The 15,046-nt window shown below is 42.3% G+C and overlaps 1 protein-coding gene across 2 annotated transcripts in view; it reads left to right on the forward strand.

Annotated features, from left to right (window-relative positions):
- The window catches only part of XYLT1 (xylosyltransferase 1), a 190,333-nt gene that overhangs the window by 119,081 nt on the left and 56,206 nt on the right, over positions 1-15,046 (forward strand). For both annotated transcript variants that reach the window (XM_068699923.1, XM_068699922.1), the window contains exons 3-4: positions 820-992; positions 1,629-1,831. In XM_068699923.1, coding sequence (XP_068556024.1) covers positions 820-992; positions 1,629-1,831 — 376 coding nt within the window. The remainder of the gene's footprint in view (positions 1-819; positions 993-1,628; positions 1,832-15,046) is intronic.

Below are 15,046 nucleotides of genomic sequence, written 5' to 3' on the forward strand. Positions count from 1 at the left end.
TTGTTTTTGAGGGGCTTTGTTATGTTTGAGACAGTGATATTGCCTAAAAAAAATCTTTACATATGCAACGGGGAAAATGAGGCAGGGGTGATTTGTGATTTTTTTTTAATCTTCAGGGTGTTTTCTTTCTTTGTGCTAATGTTCAAAATTTCAGGTTTCTCTTAAATAACTTCTGTTGAGAAAGACTCCTACAAGGTCAGAGGACTGAAGGAGTTGTTTAACTGAAAAAAAAATGTGAGGTTTTGGATAAAATTGTCTTTTTTTTTTTTTTTCATCATGTTCAGGTTTGTGAGTTGAAGAGATGTTACAAAAGACAAAGTACTCTAAATTCTTGACTAAAAATGTCCCTTCAGCTCATCAGTACATCCTGTCATAACCTTACAGTGCGGTGTTTTCTTTAGAAAACCAAGACTATAAATTCCTGTGTTAATATAAAAATGAAAATAAATTTGAAATAGGATTGTTTGGCCTGCTCTCACACACGAAGAAGTAAAAATGTGTAGGTTGCTATTTAAATGGTCCAGGCTACATCTGCTGTTCCAAATAGATGCTATCAGTTGAGATAATCCTCAGCTGCTGTTAAGTAGCAGTTTCACGAGCTTTTCAGTGGAGCTGTGCTGATCAGAGGACTGAGGATTGTTTGGTGATGTGAGGGGTTTCTTGCTGGAGTAGTTGGCTTTGGCATTTTTCAAATACGTTGAGGTGACTTCCCATCAGAAACCGCTTCTAAAAAAAGAGCCGAGGTGAAACGTGTACTGCTCTCTGCTCCCCTGCCCTGCAGATACGCTCAGAGATGTCCTGTGTTTTGTTTTTGAACAGGAAAAGCCAACAACAATGTGCAATGGGATGAGGACTCCGTAGAGTACATGCCAGCCAACCCAGTCAGGATCGCATTTGTCTTGGTTGTTCATGGCAGAGCTTCTCGGCAGCTCCAACGCATGTTTAAGGCTATTTACCATAAAGACCATTTTTATTACATTCATGTTGACAAGGTAATATATCACTGGTTATAAATTGCCTGTCTTGCCATCTGTCAGTCTGCCCATCTTTGTCATCTTCATCTTCTCTTTACCTCTGCTGCGTAGAGTGCATGTCACTTCTCGTCTCTCCATCTGTTACATGTTTGGAGTCACTTTTTTTTTCTCTTTCTTGTTATCTTGTCTATGTAACAGTCTTCATTTCTCTTTGTATGTTTATGAATATCTATTCATGCCTGTGTGTTGTACATTTAGTAACAGTAAGTGATAAGTTGGTGCAGACTAACAGCAGTGCCCTCTTGGATGGAGAGCTGGCCTGAGGTGCCTCAGGAGAGTTACTTCCCACTGCAGAATGGAGGTAGTAACAGTAACCTCCTTCAGGAAAGCCCTTTGGGATCTACTGATGAGAAATGACAAATAATTGCTAATTGCACTGATTAGCAATTACTGTAGTTGTAATAAAAAGAACTAAAAGAGAGCTCTGCACATTTCCAAATTAACGTTTAGCAGAACGCTGTGCGCTGTAGCAAGTGAGGGCAAAGCAAAGGCAACGCTCAGATAGTTGATAAGTGCAGCTGCTGGTTAGTGAATACAGGGAGGGACACTTTGGGACAGAGTAACTTGAACCTATTACTTTTTTCTCCTGTAAAGCGATCCAATTACTTACACCGGCAAGTGCTCCAGTTTGCTAACCAGTACCCAAATGTGAGAATCACTTCTTGGAGAATGGCAACTATCTGGGGAGGAGCAAGCCTTCTGTCCACCTACCTGCAGAGCATGAGGGACTTAATGGAGATGAATGACTGGCCATGGGATTTCTTCATTAACCTCAGCGCTGCCGACTACCCAATCAGGTACAAGTCTCTTAAGAACATACGTATTTTATTCCTAAGGGGAGTAAGTGCTGATGTAAGGAATATCAGGCTGCTGTCTGACATCTGTGCTTTTGCCATGGAGACAGTTGCCTTGTTGTACCCCCTACATGTCTGTTGCTTGCCCAGGAAGGACTGTGGCTGCAAGCAGGTTAGCAGCACCAATTCTTCACTTGTAGTGAGGAAGCAGTTGCTGCTCTGTTTAGTCATTATTTCTAGCAAAGGGCATCTGCAAGAGAGGGAGTGAGTAAAGTAATGGGAAGTATTCGAGCTAAGCAAACAAACCCCAGGCACGGAGAGATTGCTCCCTGCCAGGGCTCTGATCAACAGTTTGATTTGATGTTTCAGAAAGTGTTGGAAGGTGTGAATGTAGATTCAGTGAAGGTAATGTTCTGCGCTTCCTTTTTTTAGTACTTTCTCTGCAGAGGATAATGATTGTAGAAGTGACAAATAAGTTGCTAGGAGTCAATTATATCTTCAGCATCAACCGTTGCCTGAATGTCTTTATTCAGACGGCATCAGGCAAAGAACTTCACACATCACCACATGACAAGGCTTGTGATTTTAAGTGAAATCATAATCTTTCTGCATTTGCATAACCCAGGCCCCACAGCTGCATTCAGTAAGGTTTACTACATTGTGCAAAAGTAGATAGTCCATAAAAAGAGGAAAAAGGAGGGGAAAAATGAAAAAAAAAAAAAAAGTGTTCTTCAGCTGTTGTTTTTAGGCTATAAGAATTAACAAGAAGAGGGAAAGAGGAAATTAACCTTGTGACTTCTGTTTCCCTATATGCTGAAAGGAATCAAGGAAAGGGGAAGTAACTTTCATGGGTAATTTTCTAATAAGCGATGGCATTACACACTTTTAATACTAACAGAAATACGTTAGCAAAAGACAATGGAAACACCTTACTAAGTTCCTGCAAGATCTCTCTTAAATTATGAGTCCCTTCTTGAATCTGCTACTCAGACAGAAATCCCCACTGAAGTGAGAATGGAAAACAACATGAGCTTTTGCCTTAGGAAAGATTTTGTGAGAACTGACAAAAGGCTTTATCTCTGGTTCCCATTTCTGTGCCCTGTCAGTGAAGAGAAATGCATCACATTTCAGGGAGGAAAACTAGGGAAGAACACAAGAGTCACAGAGTGCACTGATACTTGGAACAAAGGGGTTTGAATTAAGAACTCCCAATATCTCGTGTTGCATCTGATTTGGTGTCCTACAGAAAGAGCCATAACAATTTTGACATGTTATCTGTGGTTGTAAGAGCCAGTGTGTAATTCTCTGAATATTGCTTGAGTTTGAGGAAAAGGTAGCTTGTTATTCCCTGTAGTTCACTTTCCTGGTGAGGAATGCTACACTGATGATAAAAAGTAGAGTAATGTAAAACCACAGAGGAGAAGGTGATGGGACTTTGAATCAAGTAAGATAAATTGTTGAAGAATAAACAATTGAAGGTGTAGTGTAATTACAGACTAGACCCAGTAGATGTATCCAGTTACTCTGTTGTGGTGTTGTGATCACCCTAAACGCCGTCTTGTAGTGTTGTGGCCATGACCTGAGGCGTTCTCAACTGCTCTTCGTTCCCGCGGAACAAATTAAACCGCAGAGCCAAATGGGATCAGTCACTTACAGATAGGGCCCGAAACAACCACAGGATTTGTTGAGTATGCCGTAGTCAGTTCTGCCTTAATGGATTCTTTGTAATAATGCTGTGGTATCTTGCAGTCATTCAAACTCTAAACAAGTGCCATTCAGCTGGAAAAATTCCAGGCGTTTGTTTTTTCATGGTGGAAATTCTTGAAGGTCGTGCTTTGGCGTTGCGGCTGCTTTCAGAGCTGTGTGTTGGCTCTCAGCAGCTGGGTGAAGGCATGTGAAGTGCTCGTTTCCCTTGCTGTCAAAGTACTCTGATACCAGAACTGGGGGAAATAGGTTTCCTCTCAACACGGTGCACTTCAACAAAAAGTAAAAAGCTTTTTTTAGTGCTATAACTTAAATGACAGTGACTTACAGCTGCTGCTAAATTTTTTGAATATGTAATATTACAGCTATAAACCCTGGAAAATGTTATCTCATCAAAAATATATATGAGACCGTTTCATTTTCATAGTGGAGTTGCTATAAATTAATATTCTTTGTAATCTTTGGGAAGGCGTTACTTCTCTGCCTACTGCACAGAGAGCTGATTGTTTTTCCAGGAAATAGTAAAGAGAGTGTTTGAGGGCTTTTTCCTTCCTTCAGACATCATTTATCAGATAATGGACTAGAGGCAGTTTACACATCTCACACTGGTTAGTCATATTGCAGTGTTTTTAGCTAGGTGTCCCTGCATAGGAACATATGAATTTTGTGGATTAATAGTTTTTATCCAGAGCTGCTTCACATTAAGCTTTCGCTTCCCATCTGCCATTCCATCTGTAACACTGAAACCTTTACTACCTCTCTTCTGATAATAAAAGCTAATCCAGCCTTATAAGTCAGGAGAACACATTCTATATGTGGGGTTAATTCTGTATGATGAAGTCTAAATCTGTCTGGGGAGCAGTCTGGTATGTTCACAGGCTACATTACAATTACTGGGAACCCTTCATCCTTCAGAAGAGATGTCTAGAAGCAGATGTCAAGGATCATACTATATTAAGGCAGGGGGAGGGAAAAAAAGTTCAGAACCATTCATTTTGGGAGAGAAGCAATTAAAATAAAGCATATGCAAGCTAAGAAAATCTGGATATCCCTGATACTGTATTTCATGCCTTAATCTTTAATTTTTGAAGCCCTGGTTGAGTCTGCAGATCCAGCACAAATGAAGTCCTAATCCATGTGCTTCTAGTTGTTACTGTGGTAGAAATCATTCACAAACACAGTCTGAGCATAAAGGCATCTCTAACAAAAATACTGTGTTTCCCTCTAGTCATGAGGTAATATGTTATTTATTGGCCTAAGTGAAATGCATCATCCAACCTGGACTCTGCTCAGCCCTGCTGAGCATTCTCAATAGGAAAATGAGGGATAAAATGGCTGGGGACAGACCTCTACAAGTGATGCTTTGGGGTGGGAGGCTGTGTGACTTCCTTCTTTTGCTGTAACTCTGGGTGGTGGTGGTTGTGTGGTTTGGGGTTCTTTTGTTGGGTTTTGGGGGTTGTGGGAGGCACATGCTTTCTCAAGATATCATCTCCCACAGCCATTACATTCATAAAGAAATAAACAAAACCAGCCCCTTCCTTTTTCTTATTGTTTTTATTTTAAGGGTATTTTTTCATGAGTTTTCTTTCGAGGAAAGGCTTTTTTTTCTTTTGAGAGTCTCTTTCAAAGCTCTGTGGGGAAGCTATCAATGTCTTTAACCTCTTATTTTATATGCGTATCTATTTGCATTATTTATTGTCTTTGACAAACAACATCAAGTAGTCAACCTTATGTTCAGGGACTGAAATTTCACTCCCAACAAGGTGAACTCTGGTAGAGCATCTATTGATGCTGAATGTTTAACGTGCTTTGCAGGAGTCCTTGGATAATGTGTCAGGTGAAGTATTGTACCACTTAAATTAGGAAGTTTAATGAGATCATTTAACAGTGAATGTCATGTCAGTGCTTACCTGGCCACAAAGCTTGTAGAAAGAATAAACATAATGAAACATTTGAACTGTTTATAATTTACAATAAATGACTGAATCTCAGTCACCAAAGGGATCACCAGATCTAATTGCCAGGTAATATTCTGCCTTTAATAAAGGTCAAGCAAAATTATTAACAGAAGCTTGTGGAGTGCTTCAAAATAGCGAGAAAATAGAGTGGCGTATTGATGGAGCTAGGAATGCAGATACTGCTGATACTCAGTTATGAGCTATATATAACAAAAGAAACCCAGTGAAACTACTTGTATTTTGGTAGTTGGTACTATGAAGATGAGCCCATTTTAGGATGAAGATTTTATACAAATACCTTCCACAAAAGCCTGCATTGTGAAGACTCAGACAAATGAGACAGTCAACAAAGTTTTTGGTCTGGAACTTAAATAAAATTTGTATTAAAATACAAATAGCATCTGTGGAAACTGCAGACTCTGGGGAGTAAATGGGATGATCTGACTGGGACTGGGACTTCCAGCAACAAGTGCCAAAGTTTGTGTAATTTATGCTGATTGTCTCTGTCAGTCAGAATTGATTGTCTCTGTCAGTCATAATTGTATGCAAAAGTTGAGAAAAATCAGCTGGCAGAGAGCTCTGGACTGACCTGTTCTTTTGTTGTGTTCTCCTCTGATCAATGGTCTAGGTAACTCTTAATGCTAAATAGCAACATTCATCTAAAGATTTAACTGCTCCATAGAAACTCGAAGGATGCCCTTCGAAGCAGGTAGACCTTTTTCTCAGGTCAGTGTTTGCAATCAGCCAGCAGCAGACAGGCAGCCTGGCTCTCAGTCCTTCATTTTCTCCAGCAGACCTGCACTCCTGACTCCTTAGGAGTGTTGTTAGCAAAGATAACCACCCGAAATCAACAGCTCTACTTGAATTCCTGCCAAATCTGAGCATGGCAGACAGCCTAGCAGAGATAAAGCTGTCCTTTCACTCACCTGTCTTCTTCCCAGCTTTCATCTCTAATAGCTTACGTTGCCAGGTCCTGCACAGGGGCCATATTAAGGACCAGAAATTGCTTCCTCTGGGTATCAAAAAAGGAAACCGAAGACAAAATAGCTGTGAGGAAAAGAGGAAAAACTCTTCTCCTCTGTGAGCAGCGAGATGAAGGGAAGTGTTTGTTGGCAAGTACATGTACATACATAACCAAGTAATGAGTCCTGACTGCGGGCCCTGGGCAGCAGATGGCTTGCCAGGAGTGAGAAGGTGGGAGCAGAGGGAATGGGTCTTTTGCCTTTTTGTTATTCTGTTTTGTTATTCTGGTGGCAGATGGAAATAATTGTAAGCAAAAGGTTTGAGAAAGAAATTCCACCTTTTGGAAAAATGTTTGACCACTTTTTTGAGTACTTTTTCAGGTAATGGGACCACTGAAAGAACCACAACTCCCTTACTGCAGCCAGTGGCTCCCAGATTCATCCCCTGTAAAAAGAGGGTGACTGCCACTCTATATAGACTATGTTGAAGATAATTTTTGCTGTGTGTGCTGAATTTCCCATGACCTGCTCACATTTCATGTGGGCATTTGACTGAAAATTTGAAGCAGATGGCTGGGATAGAAAAAGTGCAAGAATACAGTTTGTATTGGAGCAAACTAGACTTGAGCTCTCCATCCACTTGTACAAAACTTCTCAGCTCTTGCAAGATGTGGACTTGAAATGCAATACTGAAACACAGGAGAAATCTCTTCGTAGAACTGAGCCCTTATGTAGAGCACTGTTGCTTTATGACAAATGTCTGAGACCCAGCTGTGTCCTCTCGTTGGTTATGAAATTACAAATCCCAAAGCCAGCAGGGCTGATGGAAGCTGTGTAATGGCAATGCGATCACCAAAGACACTGGCTGAGAAGGCAGTTATGCGCACGCTTTCTCTCTGTCTCTCTCTCAACTTCTCATCATTTTGCCTTGACTTAGTTTAACAGTTGTGTCTCACTGAGTTCAGACTTCAGAGCCATCTCCTCAATCCTTCCTGGTAGCACGTAAGCTCTTGCTAGACGTGAGAGCCTGTGCAAAGGCTGCTGATGTTCCAGGACTGGATTTGACCTTGCACTCCCCCACAAAGCCACTCGTAACGCTTCTGCAAAATTCATGCCTTGCTGCTAGAATAATGAATCAGGCACAAGGAAAATAATGCAGCTTACTTTAAAGTGTGTTTCGAATGTGATCCTTAACTGAAACACTGGTAAATCCTATCTATACATCTCAATGGGAGTACAGAGCACGGAGCTTTTGCAGTACCACATCTGTTAAGATGCCAGTGTCTGAGGTTTTTATCTCAGTATTGTAGCTGACATTGTATGCAGTTTTGTTTGCTCAGAATATCTTTATCTGGCAAGCCAGACGTCAATCCACTCTTAATGCTTCGCAGGGAATCTCTTTTCCTGTCCAGAAAGGAACTTTATCAGTGTTTTCCTTGAATCTGCATTCTCTTAGAATTTCAGATGCACTTCTTCCTTAAATCCCTCAAATAACCTTTTCTCCCTCTCCTTCCTTACTTTGCCAGCAAATTTGAGATTTCTGTATATATTTTTGAGGTTATCTTTTAGGTCTGTTAGCCCACTTCTGTTTTACAGCTGAATTATCCAGTGGTTGGCAAAGAAGTGGTTTTGCACAGATTGTTCACAAAGGGTGGGGTGAAATGTTGAAATTATCGTGGCTTAAAACGTTTATTTTATTTATTCTTATGATAACTTATTTTTTTCAACCTGGCAAATGTGATGGGAGACCCACCCTTTCTATGTGCAGCCACAGCAGCTGAGGCTGATCATTCCCCACCTCTCCTCCTGGGTTTAAGGCAATAAAGCAGCTTTTGTTTCGGAGAATTGTGACATTTCATCTCTTTGTAACTCTGTGCGTATTTAGCACTTCTGAAATGTTCTCCGTAGCAGCCTTAGTCTGGCAACAAAAATAAATGCACCCCAAACTGGAGGCTAGTCTAGCTGCCCAGGCACCTCCGCAGTGCCTACAGATTAAAGATGTATCAATGAAGCATGTTTGCAGAATAGCGGCATTACTCAAAGTACCCTTGTACTTGGCAGCACGTTATCTTGTTGATTCCAGTGCTAAACACCCATGCCTTATCTCCCTCTGTGTGAGCTGAAGCATCCAAGCCAGTGTCCCAGACGCCTTGGAGGACAGCTTGGCAGAGGAAAGCCCCAGATGCCCGGCTTTGCAGTTTGACGGGCACAGCAGTTCGCTGCTCTGCCTGGCTGGTAGCCTCTCTGGCTGCTCGCGGGAAGGTTCGCCAGTGCAGAGCCAAAGGGTTTTCAGCTGTTTGCCATTTGCTTTCTGGATGCAATTTACTTTTTACTCATGGCTGGGGGGGGGGGGGGGGGGGGAGAACAAATGCATTTCATAAAAGAATTAAGTGCAAGTCTTAACTGGATACCGTCCAGCCTTACCTATAAACAATGACACAAATGTGATAATGTGCAGCATCGGTTCCTAAGCAACACAGTTTTGTCTTCAGGATGCTGGAATAGCATCTAGAATAGTGTTTCAGTAAGGATAGCTGACCTGTTGGGGCTGAGGCGGGCACTGAGCAGTAGGAGGGTTGCCAGCTCAGCCGCTTCTCCTTCACAGCTTCAGGGCTATTTATGAAACCTGCATTTCACTTGGAGCTTGTCTTTTTGGAGAAATAGGCAGGGGTAATCAAGTCCAACAAAGGGTTCTTAGCGCAGAATGGCTCTTGTACTTTAAATCCATAATTAACAAAATTCCCCATTAGCTGGCCTGTACTGGCAAGCCTTTCCTGTGGTCTTTGGCTGCCCATTGCGTGTCCCAGGGCAAGAAGCTCTGGCAAGGTTTGTGGCTGGAAGTGAACATTGGTCCCTAGGGGTTCCCAGGCATGACTCTGTCTACTGCGTGCTCCTCTACAGCTTTTCTTCAAGCAGCTTGTACTCTGGGTGTATTGTGAGGCGGGTAAAGGAAGCTGCAGAGAAACAGGTGGCGTTTACCTGGGCTTTGAGAGCAGAAACTTTAATCTCTCTTCAGCTGTTTTATAGAATAGTCAGGAAAATCATTATCAAATTCCAAATGCTAAAACTGTGTGAAAAAGGGAAACATTCCTATTATAGCATTGCATTTTAAATGTGCTCTCCCTTCGTAACCCTGCAGAATTCTCTCAGGAAATTAAAAATCTGTTGAAATTGCCATTACGATGCTTTTTTTGTTTAGATTTCAGGATGCCACTCACAATAAAACAGCTGCAAAATAATATCTGGTGGCAGTTCAAAGTGAAGATGAAACAACAACATGTGTCATTATACCTTTCCCAAGTCACTCTTAAACAGTTGCCAGCCACAAGACCATTAAAGGGTGAGCAAAAGGGTTGTTCTGGTTCAGTCTTTCAGAGGCAATGCTGAAATAGAAAGGAGAGAAATACGTAAGCTGTTTTCCACTAAAATAGGGCTTAAAATGTTGAAGAGTTGACTGGTAATTTATGTTAATGATTTTTCAGCCAATTTATACATAAATTCTGGTCTTGTAATATTATGTGCTTTGACATTTTGTATATGGGATCACTGCATGTGAATGAGCTGAAGGGCTGATTTGAAGGAAATAGTTTGCAACAGAATTAAAGCTGCTTTGGAGCAATGGATCATTTGGGATGTGCTGCAGGATGTGGTTCTTTCTCCCGAGATAATATTTTGTTGTTGTTGTTGTGTTAGCTAGTCAGAACTTTAAGTTTTGAGATATCATGGAAGCTTTGGCCTGACATTGTGTATTACAGAGATTTAAGACCTATTAAAACCTTTATCTGTGCAATCCCAGGTAGAATTAATGGCTAGTTGGCTTTTACAGTCACAACTTGTTGCATTTGAATATTTCATTTCTGCTTACCCTGCACAGCACTATAGTCACGATGCGTTTATAGGATACTTCTCACTCTATATATACATGTGGCAAGGTGGTGCTGGAGGCAACTGACTACATCTGTGGCTGCACCTCTCTAATTCCAGGCTGATCTGAGGGGAGAAGACCCTAAATGAGTTCACTGTAGCACACATCCCTCTCTGCTGCACACGGGTCAGTTATACCCATCATTTAACACAGTTTGACCAATCAGCTGTAGGCATCCCTAACCTTTCATTGGGGTAATTGGACTCGTTGCCAAATTAGGAACTGTTTTGGGGCTGAGTCTTTTCCAAATGCAGAGTCAATCTTCATTTAAAAGTCTGCTGCCCCCAAGTAATTTTTAGCAAGTAATATTGCATCAGAGAACCTCCAGCTTTGGGAACCATTGCAGCTGGCATTGCTCCGGCTCACCTCCCATCCACCAGGCTGCAGGGCTCAGCAGGGTGAGGAGATCAGCAGGTGACAGGTTGCCTAACTCAAATTCACATCCATTTTATGGTCTTTTCTTGGGTTGAAGCGAACCATTGGTTCTCTCCTGACCTCGTTATTAAATAAGCCTATATTGGTTGCACTCTGAGCACAGCAGTGAGTGGGAATACCAGCCTCTCACCTCCCAGTTGTCTTCTCTTCAGCCCCAGTTACATCAGTGGGATATATCAACTTATAGATCCACACATTGCCCTTGACGTTTTCATGCTCAGAGCTCCTGTCTGCTGCCTCTTTGTGCCCATCATCCCAGTGCTGCAGTCTTCCCTGACTGACTCCAGAGCAGTCCCAACAAAGAGTAGGGCAGGTCACCTGCTGGCCCAAATTGTCAAAATAAGATTATTGCTCAACCCAAATAAAGGTAACAAAATGTGACCTTCTGTTGTTAAAACCAATTAAGTTTCCTTCCATCAACTCTTAGTTCATTATTCCTTTTACCCCCCAGGCCCTGTTCCTCCATCTTTTCAGGCTTGGTGCAGAATTAATGTTAAAACCCATTAGCCTGACCCCGTTTTCCCCGTTTTGCCTTGTGGTGCTTTGAGTTGATGCACTCCGACAGGTTGGTTCAGCAGCTCGGGGATCAAAGGGAGCGGCAGGCCCACGAGGAGCTTGGGGAAGGCTCTGGTCTGCTCAAATTCATGTCGCTTTTAAAGGTTTCTGCAAGGGCCTCAGCAGCAGGGGCTCACTGGGAAGAGGACGGGCTCTCAGCTGCAACTCATGGGCAACTAGCTGCCTCTGATGCTAGTGTCCCACCACCCATTTATTGAGATAACTCTAGTTAGGAGATGGGACTTGTCATGGGAAGGGTGTCTCTTCCCTCCTGCCTTTTCAGTGGAAAGTGAGGGATGAAAAAAACATTGCTGTGTCTAAATCGATCTCTCCCACTGCATCAGAAGGGAAGGGGAGGCCATCTGCTCGCAGAGCTATCTAGGACTATGTTGGCCGTTTTTTCTAGGTTTGTGGTGCAAATGAGAAAGGGAGGTAGGCAGCATCCAACATAAAGATTGAGTGACAAAGCTGTGCTGTGGCCTGTCAGAGAGGGTGTTCCTGCTCCCATTCCCAGCAGTGGGACGGTGGTCTCAGGTTTGCTGTGCTCCTGAGCTCAGTGTGAGCGCTTGGGGTCTCTCTTGATGTGATGGGTGGCAGCAGATGGGTGAGGTTTGCAGAAGATGCTGGACCTTTGCATCTCGTAGCACACAAAGTTACACACAGCCCTTGGTATGGACGTGATGTAGAGCTTCTGGCACTCAGCCTGGTTCCGCTTGATGTCTGTCCGTGTGTCACCTTCACATTATCCTTCTGTGTGTGATGCTGGGGATCCCAGCCCCTAGGTAAGACGTCCCAGGACAGCCTCCAGGTTGGAGTGCCATGGGCAGAGAGGTCTCTGTTCCAACATCAGCCTACTTCACACAAGATACTCTCAAAACCTCTTCCACCCTCTTCCTTGGAAGAAAGTGAGCACTTTCTATTATAATCACCCAACCTGGTGAGCAAGTCGTTTTCTCTCACTGAGTTGTACAAATAAAATTTCAGTTGGGCGAGAGAATATATAAATTAGGTGGGAAAGTGAATGGTTGCTTTGAATTTATGCTCCTATTTAAATTATTCTCTTTTATGCCAAGCTGCTTGGTAATTTAATTTTGGAGATGGTGAAAAAAATTGCTGAAAATAAAATATGCAAGATAAAATATACACAGCACAAACAAAAAGATCCCACTCAGCCCAATATCTAGATTTAAAAAAAAAAACAACACACAAAGTCTCACTAATTTGAGTAATGGACTTGTTGATCATTTCTGCCTCTCCCTCCAGTTGCTCATTTAATCAGTGATTATTGTTTTCATCAAAATGGGATGTTTCGTGTAGGCAGAGGAGGTTCTGCATGAATATGCAGCAGCAGCCGAACACTGAAAGAACGCAGAGCAGGGAGCAGCGTTCTGTACTAAACAAAATCCCAGTACTTTGATAAACCTAAAAATCTATCACGTTATCGTGCTTAGTTTTAATATTAAACCCTTGGCTTAGGGGCAAGCATTTTGGTTTAGTGTGTGTGGTTTTGTTTAGTTTTGTTGCTTTTGTTTGGATTTTTAGATATTTTTCAGCAGATAAATTAAGCAGGCTTAGTTCTCTTTGTGACTTAAGCATAGGACAGCATCTGTCTTAACTCTTTGTGTTGCTGCATCCTTACCAGGTGCATTCTGGAATTGATAGGAGGCTGGCCGGTGTTTTTGATCTATTGGGAGTGTGTTTGTTGGATTGTTAAATGGGATAGTTGTCTGTATTGATCTCTGCATTGATGCAGTTAGTAATGGAATGGCTTATTGTAATGCTGGGTAAAGGCAACTTTCTGAAAAATGGTGTCTTAACAAATATACCTAAGCAACTGTTAGATGTCGTGTAATGACCAGCAGCAATTCTATTTCATCACTCCTACACATTAACGAATAAGGCTTCTGGGGAAAAAAAAAAAAAAAAGGGTGCTCAAGAACTTTTCCTACGGAGCATTACGTGCTGTGAAATACATGAGGAAGGAAGAAAAGAGCAGCTGTCAGAATGGCAGGAGGACAGTGCTAATTTTAGGCTATTAACATGCCATGCACACATGGAAACAACATGCCTCCACTTCCTGAGCAGTGTGGCATCTGAACTGGGAGTCACCACAGATGTCTGTTAGGATTTCCCACAGCCCGTTCCCAGCAGACAGAGCCGGATCCCTGTGCCAGCGCAAATCGACTGCATGGCGCTGGTCTGGGAGCATCATGGATATGTAAACAGAGTGAAAGTTAGTCTCTTGCATTTATCAGCTGAAAAGAGGATAAAAGTATGTCTTTCAGAATGTAGCTGGTATAAGAATAGGCAGAAAGTGCATTTACCAGTAGTTCTCTTATTCCACAAGCTGTTTTTTCCCGTGGATAAAAAACCTTATTGTCATACAAGTTGATAAATAGGAACAAGCTGAAGAGAGAAAATACACCCCAGGCATTGTGTTTTGTTTCCTTTCTTTTGCAGGGTTAAAATTAAGTAAATAGCATCATTAAATTTAGAAGTTCTGGGCATGAATCCTTTTTAAACATAAGTCTCAATGTATATAGTGATGTGGCTTGAAGCTTTTGAGTTAGCCTGTTCAGGTGCAGTGCTGCTTCCTGCTTGCTTCTGTCAAGAAGATCCTTTACGTCAATGCTCCGCTTTCTTCTAGATGGAAATGTAAAATACAGTAGACCTTTGACAGTATAATATTAAAATAGCCTTCGTGCACTGAAATTTCAGCAGATAGTTGATGTGCATTAGCTTCACATGCTGCATTCAATCGCTTCATAGAGTCTTAACAGAAAAAGGTTAAACACTTTTGTCGCGTTAAAGGGGTGTAGCTGATTAACCGTTACGGGCCCGGTTGGATTCAGAGTACTGAACCAGTCGGACATTCACCAAAACTGGGGGTCCGTTCGGACATTCACCAAAAACGTAATAACCACCTGGGGGTCCGCTCAGACATTCACCAAAAACGTATTAACCACCTGGGGGTCCGTTCAGACATTCACCAACAATGCATTAACCGTCTGGGGGTCTGGTTAGATTCAGAACACTGAACTATCACGGATAACCACCCTCACCCTAGTTGCATTAATGGGAGCTATCACAACGCAATCAAGTATGGTTCATTACAGCAACAGATAATCAGGTTCTTTTGGATTGCCGGTGATAGTGACTATCTGCAAAAGCAAGCTAGTATGCATGAAATACACAGGTGTTACAGGTGTTCTAGGTGTGGGTTCTAGGTGTGGGTTCTAGGTGTGGGTTCTAGGTGTGGGTTCTAGGTGTGGGTTCTAGGTGTGGGTTCTAGGTGTTCTAGGTGTTCTAGGTGTTCTAGGTGTTCTAGGTGTTCTAGGTGTTCTAGGTGTTACAGGTGTTATAGGTGTTATAGGTGTTACAGGTGCGCAGCCTAGAAATAAACGCGTTAAAAGGATCAAAGACTCTACAGAGATTTATAAGCAAATATTCAGATCTCACCCAAAGGCGTCCCAATGGGGGGGGAAGAGAGGCTCAGCCCGTCGACTGATCCCAGGAGTCAGGAGGTCCTAAGGATGTTGTATGTCCTCGGGATGGTATCTCCCCTGACGATGGTATCTTCCCTAACATCCCCTCTCTCTTGGGCCAATTTATATTATTTTCTATCTTTTAGGTGGAGCTTGAGTGGCTCTAGTCAAGCATATCTTAGTTATGATTGGTG

Source organism: Anas acuta, chromosome 15, assembly GCF_963932015.1.
Source record: "Anas acuta chromosome 15, bAnaAcu1.1, whole genome shotgun sequence".
In the NCBI taxonomy this organism is placed as follows: Eukaryota; Metazoa; Chordata; class Aves; order Anseriformes; family Anatidae; genus Anas; species Anas acuta.